The sequence below is a fragment of the Vigna umbellata genome, chromosome 6 (genome assembly GCF_029865625.1).
Source record: "Vigna umbellata cultivar VRB3 chromosome 6, Vumbellata_1.0, whole genome shotgun sequence".
Lineage (NCBI taxonomy): Eukaryota > Viridiplantae > Streptophyta > Magnoliopsida > Fabales > Fabaceae > Vigna > Vigna umbellata.
In genome coordinates this window covers 5,088,107-5,111,737 of record NC_142170.1, presented here as the reverse complement: position 1 = coordinate 5,111,737, position 23,631 = coordinate 5,088,107, and the positions used below count along the sequence as shown (strand labels likewise).

At 32.9% G+C, this 23,631-nt stretch overlaps 1 protein-coding gene across 1 annotated transcript; it reads right to left on the bottom strand.

Annotated features, from left to right (window-relative positions):
- Positions 1-20,476: 20,476 nt before the first annotated feature.
- On the bottom strand, positions 20,477-21,367 carry LOC124829481 (putative 2' cyclic ADP-D-ribose synthase BdTIR). Its single transcript, XM_047303002.2, has 2 exons — positions 20,880-21,367; positions 20,477-20,585 (listed from the first exon to the last, which is right to left on the bottom strand). Exons 1-2 carry the CDS (start codon positions 21,365-21,367, stop codon positions 20,477-20,479), a joined length of 597 nt encoding a protein of 198 aa, XP_047158958.2.
- Between the last annotated feature and the right edge of the window lie 2,264 nt (positions 21,368-23,631).

Genomic DNA, 23,631 nt, shown 5'->3' with positions numbered 1-23,631 from the left:
ATAAACTATTAGATTCACAAAAGTTCTTACAGAAATCAAATTCGCATCAATTTATAGTATAACACATCTATTACGTATTTTAATCGACTAAGCTACTAATGCAGTCGAATATAACAATTCTGTTACAGCAGTTAGCAACAGTCAAAGCAATTAATTGAATTCGCAATTAATGCAGTCGAATGACATTTAATGCTTGGTCAACATATTTAAAAATATGACCGTTAGACAGTTATATCAAGCATTAATAGAATTTCAAAACAGTAACAGACTTAGTCGAATGCAACATGCATATAATTGACTATGTAACAGTGTAAATCATAGTTTTGACAAACTTTCTCTTTGAAAAAGGTTTGTGCAAAGACACGAGTTTTAATCAACTCATCCCATAATGAAATCAACTTAAAATTGTTGTTTTGCCACACAATTAAAATTCAACATTAATGCTTGTGGTTTTTCTCATCCAAAAACATGTGTCATACATTCAAGTATAAAATCACATATATAACACAGTGAAATGGAGTGAAATGCATTGAACAACACAACAACAACACAATCATGTTCTCATATACGCATATAACATGTAAGCATAGAACGTGTAACACATAATACACATGTGTTATTAGTTATGCGTTGTCATCATCAAAAACTCATATATTACTAAGATTGTGGGTTCAGCTAAACCAATGCTCCCCCTATCAACAATCTCAACAATGTTCTCAAATATGCTTTAACAGATTTAACACATTATAAGGAAAAACATATAACATGTAACACAGAATACACATGTGTTATTAGTTATGTGTTGTAATCATCAAAAACTCAGATATCACTGAGATTGTGGGTTAAGTTAAACATGTGGTCCCCCTATCAACAATCTCAACAATCCAAGTTCTAAACCATATCTATCACTGCATTCTCTTTTGCTCCTTTTTTTTTCCTTTCTTTCCTTTTTTTTCCCTTTAAATTTCTAATTATAAGGGACATTCGTTTGATTGTTGAAGTTTGATTCCATTATTTCTGGAAATTTCCGTGAAACATCAAATTCCACAATGTTATTAGTACTTGAATCAGGTTTTCTCATTCATTCGGTGCTTTTGAGTAGCATGTTCTGGTCGGTGGATTCATTTGTTGCAATCACCGAATAAGGTGTTGTTCATGCAATAAGTTTTTAGGTTTTCAATGCCTTACACAACTTATTTCTATTAAATTAAAATTTTCAAAATTAGGAGCAATGAGTAAACAAGAAGCCGTGTGGGATGAGGATACTCAGAATTCGAAGAGCACGACTCAGGATGATGTTATGGCAATTGGGGATGTGTTCTATGCTGAAGTGGAGCTAGAATGGGTAATGCGGTTGCGACGTGTGTGTGGTGGTGGACAAGGAGGGGAGGTGTGCGGTTGCGACGTCGGCAGGGGGTTTGATGAGCAAGAAGAATGGAAGATGGTGGGACAGAAGCTCGTTGTGAAGATGCAAGGAAGGAGACGGAGGGAGAGGGAGGGAGAAAAGCTGAGAAAAATTGAATTAGTGTCAGAAAAAAAAATGACGTGGCACACAACCGTTAGCCACCTCAGCTGATTTTTAACGCCATTGATTTTGGAGGACGAAAAATCATAGTTTCCTTAAGGAGAAGGATCAAAGTGTACCAAAGTTTTAAAGAGGGACGAAAAATAAAATCTTTTGATAGTTGAGGGACTAAAAACATATTTAACTCTAAAAAAAAGATATTTTAATAATTTTTAAAATAAAATTAGAAAAAAAATATAAAATATAATTTTATTTTTTATGAGGTAATGGATACCTATGAGTACGGGTAGTATGATACCCACACCCAATCCGTTTATAAACAGATATTAAAATACTTACTACAAGTTAACTACAAGTAATAAGTAGTCGTAGGTATCAACTATCTCCAACAAATTTTGTCTAGATACCCATGAATACAAATTTTTTTGTCATTCATATATGCATTATGTAATATATTCTAAAAATAAATGTTGAATTATATAATTTAAAATATACTTTTATTTTCAATAATATATTTCAAAATATATAATATTTTATATTTCAGATATTTCATAAATTTTAGAAGATGCTATCAAATCCATAAATATATCTCAAATCTATGATTTTTTTTAAAATCTGAAAGCGTGTTATAATCAGGAAGATGCTCTCCTTGATTTGACACTAAAGCTCCCTCGAAACGTCCTTTCTGTCCTTGACGTTACTTAATCTTCATGACTCAACATCACCCTTCACCTTCACACGACAACTTTCTCTACCACCATTGACGTAGGTTTCAGCGTTGCACACACACTAGTGCACACTTATGCCATTATCATCTTTTTAACGAACAATAATATTTAATATAATCCAAGAGAGAAGCATAGGGTGGGGTGACCATAGAGTCGTTCCATAAGGTGTTATAGAAGGTTCTGTTAAGTTTTTTTTTTAGACAAGAAACCAAATTTCAAGTTTAGTTTAAGAAATTATCACACAAATCTTATTACACAATGTATGATCACACTTTAATTAGAAAACCATAATATAGAAAACATCCAACAGTTTCCAAGGGAAGAAAATCACTTATACACAAGACAAGTCTGGTTCTAAAATGAAAATCTTAAAAGATAACTCATACTTAATAACTTCTACTAACCACCTATAAACTGCCTAACTATTGCTATCTTGTTTTGTAACTTCTACTTTTGAACTTTTTTTTCTAACATACACCTTAAGAGCCTTATCAATACTCCCCGAATTCTGAACAACCTTGTTCTCAAGGTGAAAATTTGGAAATTGATCACTTATAGTCCCTTCATCTTTAATCCTTATCTTCTTTTTCAGGTTCTTCTTCCTCTTCATTCTCCCTTAAAATTAATACCTGAAGGTTCTTATCAGGACATTTATGACTAGGACTACATGGTCCTCCACAATGAAAACATCAGTCATCTTCTCTTCACTCAATATATTCAGGGTAGGGTAAATTATGTCATCCCCTTGTTATGTTTTCTCCTGGATTCGAACTGGTCACCTTAGACTCTAAGGTTACTCCCTCTCCATCTCCTGTAGCCATGCTAATATGACTAGAACTCACTGATTCAGTCTGAGTCCCCTTTAGTGTTTCTACCTGAGAAACCACTCCCTTACTCCTTTGAAAACGTCCTTGATACAAACTACTTTTAGTTGTTGTTCTCTCACTAGGCCTTACATCACTAGAAACTTCTTTCATATCTCTAGCGATCTCCATGGTTCTCAATATTATCCTTGAGATTGTGTGGGCATATTTGATTTCTAATATTAACATGTAATCACGCAAAAAAGTATCTCATTAGTTGATCATCTATCACGTCCGCTACCCTTCGCACTAACATCTCAAATTCCTGTATGTACTCTTCCACTTCACCTTTATGTCAGACAATAGCCAATTTTTCAAACACTGATTCTTTATCCCTTCCTCCAAACCTTCTTATTAATGCTTTCGTCAATTCCTCCCATGAAAGGATTGGTTTTCTTCCTCAAAAATCTAAACCAATGACTCACTCCACTTTCATACTGATGAAGGCCAAATTGATCCGCTTCGTAGGTGAAACATACTGGACTTAAAAAAAATTTCACTCCTAGATATCTACCTAATTGGACCCCATCCCTCAAATGAAGGAAGTTCCAATTTTTTCATCCATCCCCGCTGGTATTCTCTTTTGTCTTCCTCCCATTCGTCATAAAATCTCTTCTCTTCTTCCGACTTTATCCATGTTTACAGAACCTCCCCTTTCATTATTCTTAAATTTGTGCATAACATCCTCCATCATATCATCGTACCTTTGAAATTTGGCTCTAGATTGCTCCCTCATTTCATCAATTACCCTCTCTACTGTGCTCACTCTACTGCCCATGCTTATCTTGGTGTTTTTGATCGGGTAGGTCAAACCAATTATTAGGTTTCTTGGAGATAAGAAACCAAATTTCAAATTCAGTTTAAGAAATTATAACACAAATCTTACTGCATAATGTATGATCACACTTTAATTAGGAAAAACATAATACATAAAACATTCAACAACTTCTAAGGGAAGAAAATCCCTGCTACACAGAACAAGCCCTGTTATAAAACAAACATACCCCAAGCCAGGAGGGACCGATTCCTCCTTAAAAGGTAATCCTTACTTAATAACTTCCGCTAACGATCAATAAATTGCCTAACTGCTGCTGCTTGGTGTTTTTGATCGTGTAGGTCAAACCAATTATTAGGTTTCTTGAAGATAAGAAACCAGATTTCAAATTCAGTTTAAGAAATTATAACACAAATCTTACTGCATAATGTATGATCACACTTTAATTAGGAAAAATACATAAAACATTCAACAACTTCTAAGGGAAGAAAGTTCCTTCTACACAGAACAAATCCTGTTATAAAACGAAAATACCCATAAGCCAGGAGGGATCGATTCCTCCTTAAAAGGTAACCCTTACTTAATAACTTCCGCTAACATCTATAAATTGCCTAACTACTGCAAACTTGTTTTATAACTTCTACTTTTGAAGTTTTTTCTAACATACACCTTAGAGCCTTATCAGGTTCTCTTATTGTTCTCCTGTTCATGCAATGCAATACACACTCATCAACGGATGACATAAACTTATACACAAAACTTTGACGATGATTCTTTCTTTTACTTCAAAATAATGTTGGATATCAAAATAATGTTGGATATACATTGGTTTAAAGTATATATAGTTCGATTATGTCAGTTTTAGAGTTTCCATTTTCAAGTGTAAATGGGTTGATAACAATTTCGGTGTGGTGACAGATGTCCTCAGGTTCACTTTGGTGGATCTTAACAAAATGAGTGATACGGGTGAACCATTTATTATGGCTAGTCAAACAAGACAAATATTTTATGTCACTGATCCAACGAATCATAAATGGTCAGTGGTATTGGAAGGTAAAATCATGCACAAAAGTGATGATCAAGACTCTAGATATACTTGAAACAACGTCCTTCTCATCAAGAACCATTAAAAACAAGGTCGATGATGTACTCGATGAAATCCATGCAATTTGTAGTGATCACACGAAGACATATGGGAGAAATAGGTGTCTTTTTATCATTTTAGTAACTTTTACAATTTATTTATTTTTTCTGTTCTAACCTTAATGTACTAACACTTTATAAATAAGTATGACGAACTCTGGATCAAGAAGGATTTGAAATGGTAGATATGTGACTTGGTTGCTTGAAGTCATATCCCGTTGAGTTGCCATTGAGAGGTTGGTGGTGAAGATTCATCCTCGATCAGGTACACTGATGGACAAATTTATGAACACCAAATTATGATGTCACAAACTTGTTTTCAATCGGCAAGTATGACCGAATCGTTCAAGTAATAAACTTGGTTAGACCAAGTATCGTTCTTCCCAAAGGACTCACGGCCTAGTTTAGTTATGTGGTTTCTTGATTAACTAAGACTTACAAACGAAATATTTGGGGTTTAATATGCAAGACAGAAAATAAACATGTATGCATGAATTTTGATCAATGGCAAAAAGCAAAAGATAAACACTTTCAATGAAATATAGATATGAATATGTTGTTGGGGGTCAATTTCATCTTATCCACTCTCATATATTTTAGGAATTCAACATTCAAATCATCATTGTTAATGCCACTCTCTAAAGTACCTTTCTAGAAGGCTTCTCCCTAATCACGAGTTCATACAATTCCTAGCATTCCTAATGATCAGTTCATAAGTGCAGGAGCTTAACGACAACCAATATCATATTGGGAGAAATTCCCCGGATCTAGACTTCCCCGTACGTGCCCGTATCGACAAAACCAATAATCATGCATCGAATGAGTTAAACAATGCAAGCATTAAGCAAAGAGGAAAAACCCTAACTAATGATGAAAGAAAGCATAAGTCTTAATTAAAAGATGTAAAAACAGATTCCATATATGAGAGTTTCACAAGATTACATTGATTCCCCAACAAACATACAGAGTTTAGTTCACCATATTCATGGTGAACCTAAATGAATTACAATGAAAGAATGAAAGAATAAACCCGAGAAAGAGACGAGGAGAGCTGTCACCATCTCCCAATCTACCCCAAGGGGTGGAAGAGAGAGTGTTTGCTTCGTTTCTGCCAAAGATGCCTAACCCTAGGAAACCCTAAAGCTTATATATATTTCCTAAATTACAAAAAGTCAAGTCCAAGCCCATTAAAGTGCCGCTCAGCGGTAAAATACCGCTCAGCGGTGAGTGCGTGACTTGTTTGCTCCCCTCAGCGGCCATTTTGCCCCTCAGCGGACCTCCCGCAAGCTCCTGAGTGCCGCTCAGCGGTAAACTGCCGCTGAGCGGTGACTTCGGCTTCTCCTTTTGCACTTTTTATTGTCTTTTCTGATTTCATCTCTCTCCTTCTTCACTTCTTTCACCAAATTCACCTTAAAACCTGCACAAAAACACTGAAATCAAGCATAAACCTGTCCAGCTCTCTTATTTCTAAAAATATGAAGAAAAGCATGATTTCAAGCTAGTTTCTAAGTGTAAAGGTTGCTTTTAGTGTCAATTTTAATCATGAAAATAACAGTTTTTCAACTGTTATCATACACCAAGTGGCCCACATGCGAAGAAGTTTAGGAGCTATTTGGGCATGTTGGCCAAAACAAATGTCTTAATTGTCCTTCCCTCTTGGGATGATGTTCTGAAAGTGAAGAAAAATCTCCTATGGTAGGATATTCTAGTATATTTACATAATACATAAACATTGTTTAAGACGCTTTACTTTAATCATTAACATTGTATTTTTGTTTTTAAGGAAGATATTATCTCACATTCCAACCCCATGGAAGGATTTTAAGACCAAACTTACACGTCTATATGTGTTCGACGCTAAACAAGATGATACTTCTTGTACAAAATATAAAATAACAGAGGAGAAGTGGGTGTAGTTTAAAGCATCTAGATATTCTGAGGACTGACAATTTTTTTATTAATATTTTGTTGTAATCATCCAAGGAATTAATTTGTGATTTAAACTTATTAATTTTTAAGGTTTCAGAGGAAAAAAAGATAGTCGTTCAGTAGAGACAAAGATTTAATGATGCACCACACGTACTCTCACGTGGTGATTATGTGTTATAAGAAAAAAAAGATGAAAAAACTCGTGTTGAGGCTTTAAATCTTGAGTCACCTGACTTAGCTCCTCCATTAGCTAGGTATGAATTGTGGAAGGCTACACAGACTAAGTTCGATTGTCAGATGACATCCCAGACAACTCAATTTTTATCACAAAGAATTGTAAGTAGACACTCTTAACCCATTATTATAGTTCATATCAATTTTATGTAACAATCTTTTTTATGTATCAAAGTTCATTATGATATTCATGATGAGTTGGTTGAGCAACAAACTTAGTGTACATTTGTTGGCCAAGGTAGGGAGGACATCCTAGCATCATCCATAGGTCGGTTAAACCACCCAGGTCGTGTACATACCCTTAGAAAATCTATTGGATTGAGAGACTACTTTGGCCCTAAACCAAAAAGCATAAAGGCCCCGAGTCAGGAGGCTTTGAGAAAGCTAGAGCAACAGATGGAGGAAAAATTTAATGAATGCATGAACGTTGTCATGAAACACCTCCAACAACAAGAACAATTTCACAAGCTTCTTGAAGAAAAAATTCAAATGATGTCCCAAGAATAGAGGGAGGACATTCCCACTGAAGATCCTACTGCACGTCGTGTGAGCACCAAAGGCTCATGCTGTGCAGATCCTACTGATTACACTTATCAATATGAAATTTTAGTTGATGAGGATCCTCGGTGTGTAATACCTGTGGGACGACGAATTGTAGAAGGATAAATCATTCATGGTGTTCCTTATTGCCCACTCACACACGGGTCACAATTGATGAAGTCAAAGAACCCTATGCTCGAATGCATGTGCCAACATCTGAAATTCAATTCGTAGGGAGGCCTTAGGCACATTTATAGCTTGACCTAAGGTTGTGGTCATGCCATATTTTGGCCCACCAACGATATTATATTGTTATTCTTAGTATTTTTATGTTCAAGTTATCAAAAAATTATTCATAACTTTTATAAATGTTTCTTTCAGTTCTACCGTCCTAACAAACAACCAATGGCTAAAGTTGTTAGTCATGAAGATGATGTGGTATCATAAGATGATGATGATGATGATCCTCTAGCCAAGTTGAAAATACAAAAGTTGAATAAATGACCAGTAGAGATAGAGTGTGAGTTAAGAGTATTTGGCCTCCGATGTCATGTGCCATTGTATATTACTCTGAATGATGCACTAGAGAGTGTTCATGGAGAAAGAATGTTAAACATTTCAGTCATACAACTATGGCGCATGTAAGATTTTTAATTGTCTTTCACTTTTTTTAAAATTCAATTTATTACTTTTTAATATATGTACTTAACTTTATTGTTATAGGTACATGGACACTATCATAGTAGACCAAGGTCGGACAACCATGTATGGGTTTTTTGAACCTCAAGTCATTCAACTATCTGGAAACACACTAGAATACAATCAATCGTATATGCTAACATGGATGGTTGAGTCTAAAAGAGAGTTGTATATCACGTCATACATGAACGGGTATGTGTTACTTAATATTGACCACTTTTATCAACATTTAATCAATAGACTCACTATTTGTTGGTACATGATAGGGGTCATTGGCATAATTTGAACTGTGAATAGATGAATTATAGATTTATCAATTGTAAAAACATGTTTTTTTTTATTTTCAGGTGTGGTCAAATTTAAAAATGGAATAATTCATTAAAAAAACATATAAAAACGTCAGACTGTGCATTACATGATGTTAAAATATGTAAATTGACGTTGTCCTATATTGATCGATGTCAATTTACTTAGTGTCACTTTAGGAGAAAATATTTGCTAAGTGAAATTTTGTGGATTAGCGACCGTGACATCATGTCCCTACAAAATCGACATCAATTCCTCTTTCCCCATCCCACAAATGTCATCCATTATTCATCACTAAGTACAAGAGTTTTGCGTTGGATTTCATATAAAGTCACGTGTTGGAAGGGTTCAACGTCAAGTAACGTGAGTTTTTATAGACTGAAGTTAATTTAACACACTAGTGTAAAATAAGCTTTTTATAGCTATTGTTTATACCTGTTAAAATTTATAAGGTATAAAAAATGATGCAGTGGCAATATTGTAAATAAGATAAACTTTTTTACACCGATTACACTAAAAATAGGTATAAAAAATAATATGATGGCAAAATCGTAATAAATGATAAATAATTCTACACTGGTTAGATTCAAAATAGGTATAAAAGTTCATTTTTTATACCAACAACATTTAAAATCGGTATGAAATATTTTTCATTTTCACACTTCACTTCCTCTACGCGCGTCTTCACTCTCATGTTGCATTTCTAATTCGTCTGCAACACTACAACCCTTGCGCGCGTCTTCACTCTCATGTTGCATTTCTAATTCGTCTGTAACACTGCGGCCCTTTCCAGTTAGCCAAATCACTGCTTCACTTCCTTTGTGCGTGTCTTCACTTTCGCGCTACACTTCTTCTCCTTTGCTTCTAAATTGCCAAATCACTCATCAAAACCCTCGTTCTCTTGGACCGCGACTTCCTAGAAGGGTTAGATCCTCTCTTTTGCTATATTTGGGCGATTAGGGTTCCGCCACAACGCAAGAACGAAGAAGGTGCGTGATTAAGAGGATGAAATGTGTTTTGGAAGGGTCTTTCATTGAAACTCAGGTACCAAAGCTCACCTCATAAGTCACTTTTACATTGAACAAAAGATTATTGATCCACTAGGGTGTTTATAACCATCGTTTGGCTTTGTTGCCATCATCATTTTGATTTCAATGTTTCTTATAATTGCCAACATTTGTTCAAACCGACCTCACAATTCTCCAACCAGAATCTATGATTACTTATTGAAACTTAAAGAAATTATGAGGAAACCAGAATAAAACAGAGGAGAGAAAGAGAAACGTAAGAAAACCAATGTGGTTGGTGTGGGTTTCCTTTCTAAGAAAAACATAAAAACAACATAGAAGGGAGGGAAGGATGTAAGAGTGTGCTATAGAAATTTTCTGAACCTCTAAGAAATGAGAGCAAGCAAGGGAGGAGGCTTGGGATTTAGAGCACCAAGAGTAGAGTTTTCTTTGCTGGAAAATGAGGTAGGGGAGCATTAAAATATTTTATTTTTATTTATGTTAGTATTATCATACAATAAAATGATACTGCTTAAATCACATCACAACTGATTAAAAACATGTTGTTGCTGATTTTAGCTTGAACATGTGGCTCTTAGATTGTAGTTAGTTTTTAGAAAAATTGTTTCTAGGCTCTTTTGTTTGTTTGAATGTGTTTAGAAAGTAGCCATTGGCCATGGTAGTTGTAGGTTTTTGTGAAACATCACCACCTTAAGTGGACCAGCTCAAAGATTTTATTCTAAATTAATATTTAAGATTAGTGAAAAGATTATATCCTGAATTGAGAGTAAGAATATTTCACTCTTCTTTCCAAGAACAGATTCTCTGTTATCTGTTTATGAATGAGCATCCAATTATGTAAATGTGATACAACATTTCCTTCACGCACTGAATATCTACTAGGGAGGATAATGAGGGAAAATTATAGTACTACTCTATAACTGTGTCACGCGTTAGTAAGGGAATATAACTACAGAAGAGGAAGAACGTGAAATTATAAAGAAACAATCATGTACATGTACCATGTACTCTTAAACTTTTATTGATCCCAACTTGAAATACTTTTTGAGATATTGTCTGTCCCAGTTGAATCATCAAAGCCTAGCTAAACACCGAAAACTACCTAAACCAAGATAAAGACGAGCATAGAAGAAATTTTCACATAATTAAGTTGATGACACAACACACCTCTTGTATCTCAAATAATAAATCAAAGAAACTGGAAAAAATGGTCCATGAACTTTATCAATTGCATCCCGTGCTAAGATATGTATAATTTTTCATGTATTTTTATTCCCTCATTCAAGTAGGTATAATTTTTAATGCCAATTATTAGAATAAGAACCACAAAAGGGTTAATTTGTATTTTCTAATTTTTTTTTCTTCTTTTTTAAGACATTTTTAAACTGTAAGGATTATTGACACGAAGAAGCATTCTTTGCCCAAGCTATCAGGTATGGTTTGTTTTACTTTATGGCACGTTTCCTTTTGCTTGGATGATGTGTTTAGTTATGCAGGGGCTGTTTTTGGAACTGCATATTTGTAATATCTGGTTGCGCCAATCTCTTCCTTTGTAGGCTTGATGTTTTGGTACTTCTAATCATGAAATGATTGACTGGTTTGGAAGCCTGTTGAAAAGTGATTCCAATTTCACTGAATCTGCAAATCCTATTACCTTAGAAAGTAATTTCATTGTCTCTTTAACCCTTCCTACAGTTCTGCACCAACCTTTATCAAATCCCCTTCCTTGAATCTACGTACAGTAATAGAGAATGAGATAATAGGAAGCTAATTTACTTAACCTCAAGAAAGATAAAATAATGAAAACGACAAATAATGTTAATTCATTATTATCTTTCAATAGAATTTTCAAATGAAGTTAATTGGCATCTTAAGAACATCAGGTTGAATTTTCTTAACCTTTTTTCCCATTCTTTTTATGTATATATTTCAATGTTTGATTCACTTATGCCTTTATTTACCTTTCCTTGATAGTTAAGGCTCAACAAGTATTCTAGCAAAGGATGTATGCTTTGGGAGCCTTTACTCAACCTTGATGTCAAGATCTTGGTGGTATAAAGTTCATTCCATTCCCTATGGAAGAAGAAAATTTGTAATGCGAGGGGTGATGAAATCAATAGCTCCAAAATCTAACTCCAAAGAGTTTTCATCATTTGCCCTGCACATTCAAGAGTTTTCTGGTAAGCCTAAAGAAAATATGTAAGTATTTCTACCAAAACTCATGTATTAATATCCTCTATCCTTTGCATTATTGGCTAAATGATAAATTACTATGAACATTAAATCTGCATGTTATCTTAGTCTTGGGACACATGGCCATAAATAAAAACAAGAAAGAAAGGATCATTAGTATTCGTCACTTTGGCCCTGATGAGTAGAACATAGGCTAGATTCTTTTTTATTATAAAAACAAGCAATTCTCTATATGGTCTCCTAGACTTATATGAGAGCAGAGGTTGCAGAGGTTACTATGGTACTATGTACAAATGTCCAATCACCATGCATTGTTAACAAGAAAGCATATAAACTTTCAAGAAAAATGCCATTTGTCCTGCAACTACATATTTTAACACTACAATAAAAGCGTGTATTACCGAAGGTTTATTACCGACGGTCTTTAGGCCTTCGGTAATGCCTAATGCCTTGTGAACCGCATCTTCATCCAGCCATTCTCTTGAGATATTCATCCGCACACGTCTCTTTTTCTCTCGAACCTCCGCTCGTCTCCGATCCACATTTCAAGTTCCTCCGCCTCAGATCTTCATCCACCAGCCACGGTTAGTCTCTAGATCTTCATTCTCCCGTACATTTCTCCTTTGCCTCAACCTAATCCACCATATAATCCACTTTTCACCGGTTAAACCTATCCTCACTAATCTATCTTCACTTTTTCTCGATTAAAACCTCTTTTCATTCCATTCCATCGATTCAATCGTGGAATCCTTTCTTTCCACCGATCAAAACGTCCCAAATCCACATCCCTAGAATCTACACCGATCAAACCACTCAATCTACGATTTGCCTCCGTTGTCCGTCATCCGATGTTCTTCTTCTTTGATTTGCTCGATCTGTGCCAGTTTCCATGGTTCTTCATCGATCCGCCTCAACCTGGAGCTATCAAGTGGTATTCAGAGCCTAGGTTTGGCGCATTTGCACGGAGCTAAGAATTTTCTTTGCCTTTCCATGTTGTCTTCGATTAATTATCTTGATCTGTTTTGATCTTGTATTGATTCAATCTGTGCGTTGGTCGTTCTCCATTTTCTGGGTTGTAAATCTGTTTCGAGTCATTTGTCTTATTTGTCTTCACTGTTATGAGTTTCGTGTTTAGGATTCTATAATTTTGTGTATGTGCGTTTTGTGTGCTTTGAGTTCTCTCCACATTCGTTTAAGGGTTTTAGGGCTGGCTAGGTTCAGAATTGACGACTCGATTTTGGGTGAAAATGGGTGCTTGATGGTTCAAGCGTTGGTGGATTCCGAAGGGAGGTTCGTGGATATCTCAGCTGTGTGGCCAGTACCATGAATCCTGAAACCATTTTGTGTGAGAGTATGATTTATCTCGAGGTTGAGGAATCCAAGGAATTGTTGAGTGGACCATGTTATAATCTCAACGACGGTAATTTGATTCCTTAGTATATTATGGGAGAATCTTGTTTTTCCATTTTTGCCATGGCTTTTGACGCCTATAACAGAGTATAAGAAGGATAGTTTTGGTTCTGTGGAGAGGGCTTTCAATTGTGCTCATGGTAATGCAATGAAGTTGATTGGTAATGCCTTTGGGCGGGCTTTGTGGCAGCTTCTCGCGACCTCGAGGAAGTAGAAGCTAAAGTGTATTGAGCATTTGTCGTTTGTGAATATGGTAATGTTGTATCAGACTACATAGTTCTATATCAGTATTCAACTTGTTTGAGCATTTAATTTTATTTATTTCAGTGGCAAGTACTGGTTTGGGTGGCCAGCTTTATGGAGATGTTGGATCACTGTCTGAATTGGAGATTTTGTAAGTATTTTATTCAGTATATTCTTTTGTTATATCTACCAAAGGAAATGATCAAGTCATAAATTAAGAACATGTTAAAATTAAAAATAATGAGAAATTAGATAACTGTTGTGACTCGATCTAAGAACAGTATAAGCAGAAAAGGGAACATGCATGAAAAGTCCAGTTGTAATAACTTGTACTTATCTACATATATATCATCTGGATTGTCTTGATTCTCTTCTGAAAGCTCCAAAATGGTAATTTGCATTTAGCTTAATGTTTGGAATAGAGGAAGTTACGATGAATAATTTGCTTTAAAATGTTATTGGTTCATATCCAGTAATGGTCATGCATTGCATAGAATACGATTCTGCAATAATTATCCCAGTGATGCAAATAAGTACAAGTTTCATTAAAATGTCTGAATCTAGTTCTGGAATAGTTTAAATCTTTTTGAGTATATCTGGGTTGCTTGGAATGGAAATTGAGAATTGGAAGTTGATTTAAATTGTTTCGACACATGTTTAGTTTTAACATAATTACATTGATTCTTGTTGAGGAATGTTTAGAATTATATCTAACTGCACCAGGCTTAGGTGGTAGTTGATGAATAAAATCTTGGCACGTTAATGTAGGAAATTTTGGCTGAAACGTGATGTTACATTGCATTAGACCTAGGTGGTTGCTATAATTAATACCTCAGCACGTTAATCTATAAATTTTTGGCAGGAACGTGATGTTCCAATACTTAGGATATGTTATATTACTTTAAATTATTATATCACCTTAAAATGTATATTGCTAATACTTAAATTTATTTCATATATAAGGTTAATAGTCAAATCCTTGCATATTTTCATAAAAGAATAAATAAATATTTATTTTTTATTTTATTTATTCTAGTGTTCCATTTATATATATTGGTTTTTTTATTTCCTTAACATTGTTAATCCCTCTTATTACAAGGTTCCTTCACAGTATACACCAACAGGAAGTGATTGGAAGATAGGCTATGGGTTCCTTTTTGGTATTATGGTTACTGCAACAATTGTTTCATTTAAAGCGCAGCCCATACATAACCAGCTACAAGTTTGCCAAAGTTGGACAATCCCTGATTGGTATTCTCACTCAATTTCACCAGATAGAAGTCTTTTGGTTTTCTTATTCATTCTTCGTCGAATTTCTTTTGAAGATTGTCAAGAATGTAAATGACGATTCATAAGAGCTTTCTATTTACAGTTAGATTTTATAATTTGTAGCCTTTTTTCTTCTGGAGATATATGTATTGGAATATAAGAATCATACTTTATTCTTTGTTGAATGACAAAAAATTACATTCATTATTACCTTCTTCAAGATATATATTCCGGAAAATGATTTAACTTGAAAGGAAATTATAGAGTTCATCGCATTACCAGCTGCATTACAATTTGCTAGAGATTTTAAATGTAGTTCATTGATTCTTTATCCTTTAATCCTGCCTGATTTTTACCGAAGGCTTTTGGCCCTCGGTAATTACCGAAGGCTTTTGGCCCTCGGTAATTACCGAAGGCTTTTGGCCCTCGGTAATTACCGAAGGCTTTTGGCCCTCGGTAATTACCGAAGGGCGGAAGCCCTCGGTAATTGTTAGCGACAAGGGATTTACCGAGGGCTCTTTGGCCGTCGATAAGCCGTCTGTAAATACCCTTTTCCGACGGCTTCTGGCTATTTCCGAGGGCTTATGGCCTTCGGTAATGTCCTTCTTTTTTGTAGTGTAATGCTTTAAAAAAGTTGACCATATATGTAGTTGCGTTTGCCTATAATTTTTTTAGTTACCATGGATCCACAACTTAAACCATGAAAGCAGTAATCTTAAATATTGTCCCTGCTATCATGAACTGTTTGGTGGTCTGGACTAACACAAAAGTGCATTAGCTCTTCACAATGGTCAAGGAGAACCAAGTATGAGACCATTTATTGGAAAGACGTGAGAACTTCTATTTCAAGCATTATACCTTATTCAAGATATTTAGTGTAATTCTGGTGATTAAACAAGATATTTTCTGGTGACAGGATCAAATCAAGGTAGCAATAATTTGACTTTGAGAGGGTGGCCACTCACTGTGAGTAATTCTGTTTAATTTGTTTTTTTATGTGAATTAATATTACCTATCCTAGTGAAGGCCATATTATGTCCTGTTGAATGTGATATCATATTTTGACAATTATTTTCTATTAAAATCACATGATTATAAATTTATGTCCCTGAATTTAACCGACCTGATTTTTGTACCATACAAAGAGTAGTAAATAGGTTCCTGACATGATTATTTGAATGCACCTTCAGGTTTAAAAAAAACAAATTGGTAACTTATTATTAAGCCATTAATATTAGAATTAAGATATTAAGCCATTAATATCAGAATTAAGATATTAAGCCATTAATATTATAACTTGACTCAAAGTATTCATTGTGTAGATATTTGATGACATATTTCCAATGGAGCAACATGTCATAAAGGATGTTCGGGAGCGGTGGACTGCATTTTTTTTAACCATTTGTAAATAATTAGATGTTTCAATATTACATTTTGAATTTAAAAACTATTTTATGTGTAACTATATTAAGTAACTATGTTAGGTAAATATTATATTTTGATGTGTTATTAATTGAAATAATATTGATTATTTTACTCGTTATTGATTATTTAAACTGTATTCTGGGATTGAATTTTATGTAGGTCTGAGTATGGATAGTAGTACATATAAATCAAATATTTAAAAAAAAAACGTCACTTTTTACACTGGTTAAATCTATATCAAATATAAAAAGTCTTGTTTTTTCACACCGGTTATAGTACCAGCAAGTATAAAAGTGAGATTTTTATACCTATTCTAGCACCAGCAGGTATAAAAAAAAGTTTTTTTCTCTAATGTAAATACCATACTTTTATACTTATTATAAACAGAACAGGCATAAAAGTAAAACTTTCTACACCGGTTCTAGAGTAGGTATAAAAAATCGAAAACTTTCTATACTTACTCAAAAGTAGATATAAAAAGTCTTTTTTAAGAAGTATAAAAAACCTTTTTTGCACTAGTGACATCTCCTAATATGAGTTGGTATTGTATTGAAAGGTAAAAAAAAATCACCCACTCAGAATTTTTTTTACCAATGTTACATTAAAAATCGTATCCTAATCCTCAAAATAATAAAATGATATTATATGTCACCGTGTCACCATTTCTTATTTTCCTCACAGTTTTTGTTTTTCAATTTAAACGGTAGCTATATTTTATTTATTTATCATTATTTAATATATTGTTATGAAACTTATACAAAACATTGGCATGCATTATGTAATAATAAGAAATAATGAATTATTGAATAAAACTTTAAAGAACTCTATGTGACGTATTTTTTGGATACGAACTTTATTTAGTTGGTATAGTTTTACCGTTAAAAAAATGTTTTAGTGGTACAAGTAAAACTATATTTATTAGTTAGTTATGTTATAATGTCGAAAGTGAAGTTTGGGACCCTTGTCGGAGAGAGAAAAATATTACCAGAAAGTGCACAATCCGTGTTCTTAAAAAGAGAAACAATTTGATATTGATGAATACGAAATGTCGGCAAGACCAAAAAGGTCAAATTCAGAGAAGTAAAAGGATCAATGTTGAATGGGTGCACCACAAAATGTTTCTAAAAGCAATTTAATATATTAATCACTTTACAGTATATTTATTTTAATATTTAATGAAAAAAATAACTGCAAATACATTTATCTTCTTAAAAAATCATCTTTTTATTAATTTTTCTTATTTAATAATAAAAAATATGAATAAAAATATACCGTTTAAAATTTCTTTGAATGCTAAAATGGAATGATTAATCAAAAAGCGATTTGATTATTTCGAATTAAAAAAGAAGGTAACAAACATGTTTATTAGAATAACCAACATATTGGGCCATATTTTTTATATTAATTATTTAATTAAAATATTTTCCATCATGTTTTTTTAAATTTATTGATCTAAGTTTTTTAGAGGTATAAATTTTAATAGATAATAAATGAAAGAAAGTTATAGATAGGTTATAATAGTAAGTTCCATATTTTATTGTAAATTTTATTTTTCTAGAATTTTTATCTTTTCACAAATTCTGTTTAAGATTTTAATTGATGAAGTTATGTTTTCTTATCAGATTACATATTTGATGAAGTAACAATTGGAAAATCAAGATAGGTCTTGATAAAAGTAAATATTTAGTTCTTTACTATTCGATTCCACTCATTTTTCTTCTTTGCTTTGGATTATGATTAAGATTGAAGGAAAATGTTGATAATGGATGGTTAACGCTGTGGGAATTTCAGCAGTGAAGTTCAGTTTTTAAAGGCATATAAGAACAGATTTGGTAGTAGGTACTTTACCTTTAAATAATGTGAGTTAATTATAACATCTATTTAATTTGATTTTGTTTCATATGTATGCGAAGAGGATGACGATGATGAGAAATTTTCGTATAAGTGGTTTATGATATACATAATATTGTATGTTATATGTGGATATTTGTATAATATTGTGGTCTAATACGACTATATATTCATGTTGATACATAATATGGTATTATGGTCTTTTTATGGATATGTGATAAGGGATGCCTATGAGGTATTGCGTAGTATTAAATACGAAATTTATTAAGAAAAAAATATATATTTTAGATACATGAGTGATTTAGAAGATATAATTTTTTTTTTGTTTCAATAAGAGATTTTAATAATTTTAAAAAATTGAAATATATAATATTTAAATTACTTACTATTGCAACTTTTTTTTTTATTTTTTAAATAATTTATTTGGTTGAACTAATTAAAATATTTTATATTTTAATTTTCTTGTTAAGTTAAAATAATTTAATTTCTATTTTAAGACAAAGTTTTATGTTGTTTTATGGTTTAATAGCCAATTTAGTCCCTACTTTGGTTGAAAAATCTCAATTTAGTCCCTCGTTATAAAAGTGTTTTACATTAGTCCTAACTTTTAAAATAGTGGGTCAGATTGGTCCCTTTCGTTAAATATAAGTTAACGAAATTAATGGATGATGATGTGACACAGCTTAAAGCTGATGTGTTAGATTGGTCCCTCGTTAGCTTTAAGTTGTGTCACATCATCATCCATTAATTTTGTTAACTTATATTTAACATAAAGGACCAATCTGACCCACTATTTTAAAAGTTAGGACTAATTCAAAACACTTTTATAACGAGGGACTAAATTGAGATTTTTCAACCAAAGTGAGGACTAAATTGGCTATTAAACCTTGTTTTATTTTTTGATAACTCAGCTCTATCATTGAGTTTGAGTTGAGTTATAAATCAACTTTCGATCTAAGGTAAATCGTCTCGAATTTTGATCTCAAATAGGTTTGAGTTATCTCAATTCGACCTTTGGTCCAAACTAACTTGTCTTAATTTTGAGTTAGGATCGATGATTTCAACTTTCAGTCAAGACTGACTCGGTTCAAACTTTAACACTGATCAATTGGCTTCAATTTTTAATCTGGACTAACTCAACCCCGACTGAAATTAAGATATGTTAAACAATTTTTGATCATAACAAATATTCAGTCCCTTATTATTGTTTTAACTTTTTCTTCTTCTTATTTCCTTTGGATTATAATTAAGGGAAAGTGTTGATGATGTAGTGACCATGGGGATTTCAGTAGTAAACTTGAATTTCTAAATGTCTACATAAACAAACAAGTAATGTGAATTAATTATATGATTGTTGAAAGAATGTTGTGCTAAATAAGGTTATATACATCTCTGTATACTTGTTGGATAATCAAGATGGTTTGAGAGGATTTAATAGATGATCAATTAATTATTCTAAGTCTAAATGGTGGAGAATGTGATGTGTTACTTGGTATATAATAGATCATATTGTGTTAATATTTTAAGTTATTAACTCACCTTTATATGCATATGTAATATATATATTACTATGATCATCGATCATACTTAATACAATACGGTGATAAATAGATCAAACAAGATTTGAAAAATTTGAAATCTTTACAATATTATTTTGTTAATCCAATGTTTCACATATACATATAAATATATTATCATAAATATAGTTGTATTGTTGTATTTTTTTTGGGATATTATATTATTTAATTTTTTTTTTTTGCATTGTAGCCTAAGTTATATATCATAAATTTTAAATTATTTTTTTATGGAATAATTATATATTCTTTGCATTATGTTTAAAATACCTGTTAGTAAAGCTATCTTTTGGTTCCATTAAGCCAACCCCGAAATACTACTTTGGTTAACACTTACCTGTTGCAGTTTCCGACTTTAAATAACAAAATATATATTTTAGAAATATTAGTTTTAAATATAATAAATCTCAGTTAATTTTGAGTTATTCATTATTGATTTTATGTGACGCAGAAAAGGGCAGTTACATTAACCTGAGATAACAAAAAAAAAAGAATAGCAGTATTTTTATTGCAACAATTGCAGAAACTGAAGCACTTTACATTGCTTTGGTTATATAAATACATGATAGAAAATAAAAGAATTTGGTGTTATTTCTTATTGCCTTATTGAAATAAGAATTAAGTCAATGAATTATTAGGTAGCAATAGAAGGATATAAAACGTATTATCCTTACAAGTAAGGATTAATTCCAGATGAGCAGTGCATGGTTGGAACAGTTCAACATTTTGAAGTCTTAAGTTCTAAAGAGGAATTGCCAAGTTTTTACGCTGCACACGCGCTTCATCCTTCAGCTCTATCATGCTACCGATGATGATGTCAGAAGCACTATTCACAATCTCTGACAAGTTCCTGAACCACAAACAACTTAATTAGCCAAGTTATTTATAAGAACTTAGAATCAGACAAATAAAACCTTTCAAAATGCATCTAAATCCAGAAGTTTAGCATGTCGTTAATATATATAAATGCAATACGTTATTGTTAATACATCACACTCATTGTAGAAAGCAATGTCAGCCTAGATTTTTGTAATGGTGCAAAGACAAATAGATATAGAGTTAAATGAGTACACATATATTGTTACTTATGAGCAGATAAACCTTAATTATTTTTGTCTTATGTAGAGTTTGGAAAAGAACTTACCCTTTAGAGGAGTTGAACGTGAGTCCCACGGTGTACTTAACCTCCTCAAGAGCCCACCTGAAGCGGCGAAGTTCGTCTTGCGACCACTTAGGGTTGTTGACAAGACGCAACTGCGAAGGCTTTACGTCGCAGAAGATGGGAATAACCTTCTTGTTGCACCCGAGAAGAAGCGCCAGCTCATGGAGACAAAAGTAAGATTCGGTGTAGCGTGGAGACAGAAGCGCCACTCCGATCTGGCATTCCATAACAGCCCGGTTGATTTTATCAAACAGTTTGTCCCCGGGCTTCATGGTCTTGTTATCCAAGAAAGGGTTGAAGCCGTGCCTCTTCAAATGGTCATACATCAACGTTGCCACCGTCTTCTTGGTGTCCATGCTCCGGTGGTTCAGGAACACGTCACACGGCTCCGTCACACGCCTCACCATTTCTTGTGCTCGCTTTGGCTGGCTCAGAACCCTGCGCAAGCTCATTGCCACTTGACGTTGCATGCTTGAGAAATAGGAATGGATTTTCGTAAGTGAATGAAAGTGGTGCTATGTAGCTCGATGATTCAGCTGTTGTTGCTGTTTTTGTTTCTTTTGTGTGCTTTTATGATGATAATGATATTGGTATCTAATGAATTGATGGGGGTTCCTTTTATAAGAGTCTGTAGCGAATTTTTTAATAATATTCATTTCTCTTTCATCGACTTTGGTCTTTGGTTTAAAGTTCTTTGCGTGGGTAGGAGGTATTTTTTTTCATTCTAGTTTTACCTGGGCCTTTGGTAATTTTTTTACTGAAGAACAGAACAAGTATTTCATGATTATGATTTTTTTAAGTACGGAAAAAATAATGTATACCAAAAGAAACTGTTTTATCTTTGTATCCATATTACTTTAATTTTATGTAACAACCCTGTTAAGATTTTGTATCTGAAATGTTGTCAAAAAAAAGTTTTCTTTAACGGTTATGTAGATTTTGACAGATGATGGGTGGAGCAGTAAATTGGACTCCCTCCTCTAGGTTCTATACTGAGAGGAGTATACCCCTTCAAACACGTTATGGTCTTATTGTTTGTGGCTCACTCACATGTGAACATTGAACGTTATCATGAGACACGAATTAAGGTTTTGAACGACAGAACAGCCCTTTCTCCGTATTATGGGTTGGAATATTGATGAAACAAATGAAAAAGGGATGTAAACCACTGTGTGCATTGTCCACTACTTTTCTGCAAAAGTTCAAAGTAATTTCGTCTTGGCTGCGCCAGGAATTTTTTTTTCAATTTATTTGCTTTCTTGATTTTGACCAACTTGTGCAACTGTGAACACTACAACTTGAATGGCTTCTTGATTAGTCAATCATATATTTGTTTCGATGGCTAAGACTCTCACATGGAATAATTGGTGAAGCAAACTCCAGGGTGCTTCTTCCTTTGACTGTTTGAATAGAAAATTTCAAGCCATGACTCATCACAACTATAGATTGATTAAAAAATTCTACATTAAAAACAAACCAATACTGTTTGAATTAACCAGAATAATTTTTGAACGGTTGTATTTTTTTTTGTGTGTTCCTTAAGTTTAGTTTGGTTGGCAAATTCATCTTAATTATAGTCATACATATACCAGCATTTCAGTGCAGCATCTTCTACTTGGATACTGTGAATATTCCTTCCGAAAACTTGACTTAATTAATTTAAAAAGCTAGTTCATTAATTAGCTTTGTTCCGTTTCTGTTTAATTACGTTAATTAGACTTCAGAAGCTTGTTAGAGTACTGCATGTTATAGTTTTTTTTCCTGTAACTTTTCCTTCTCACTTCCTTTGTTTCCTAGCACAATCAATCTCAATTACTTACTAACTTAAAGCAAATTCTAGTCTAAGTTTATGTTTTAAAAAAATATAAACATAAGTTTTTTTCTGCTCAATCTATCTGAAATTGACAAAGTATATTTGCCGGCAGTCATTTGTCATACCAGCATCATTAATTGTGACTAGAGAAATTAAGGTGCATTTTAATTTCTATAACTAATATTGGCGAAGTTGTGATGGTAAAATAATATAACTGATAACTATTTGAATTGTCTAAATTAAATTTAGTTTACCAATTCATGTTGCATCATACAAAATTTAAAGGGAATTATGGCACTATATAAGAAATTTTGGGAGAAAGAGCACGGTCAATTAATTAAAATGGCATGAAAGTGCACATTCAAAAAGATCTTGTGAAACATGGATGTTAAAGTTTATGACCTTAAAATTGCTTTTTAGTTTATGTTATGTTATTGTATAGTATTTATTAGTTTTGTTAATTACCAATTTCCTACTATTGATTCTCTTCACTGGAATATGATTTTCCTACTACAAACTCAAATTTAAAACTTTCAGAAACATCTATGCTCCTCGACTCTAGAAAAAGAAATCTTAATTTCTTTTAGAATTTAATTTGATTTAAGAGTCATTAATAAATAAAATAAATTAACAGAGAACATTTTTCAGCAAACGTTTGTTTATTCAAGTATGTAAATAAATGGCTTAGACTGGCTTTTTGTAAAACACTTTCTTTCTTCGTGCTACTTTCTTTTCGTTGTTGTTAAATTGTTACTTTCTATTCAATAAAGTTCTTTTTTGCTGTTGTTGAATTGCTACTTTATGTTAAATTTAAATTTTTTATTATTTTTTCTGTTATATTGATTAAAGATATAAAATTAAATTATTGTATATAAGTGGATTTATTTTTTATTTTACAAACTAACTTTTGTAATATTAAAT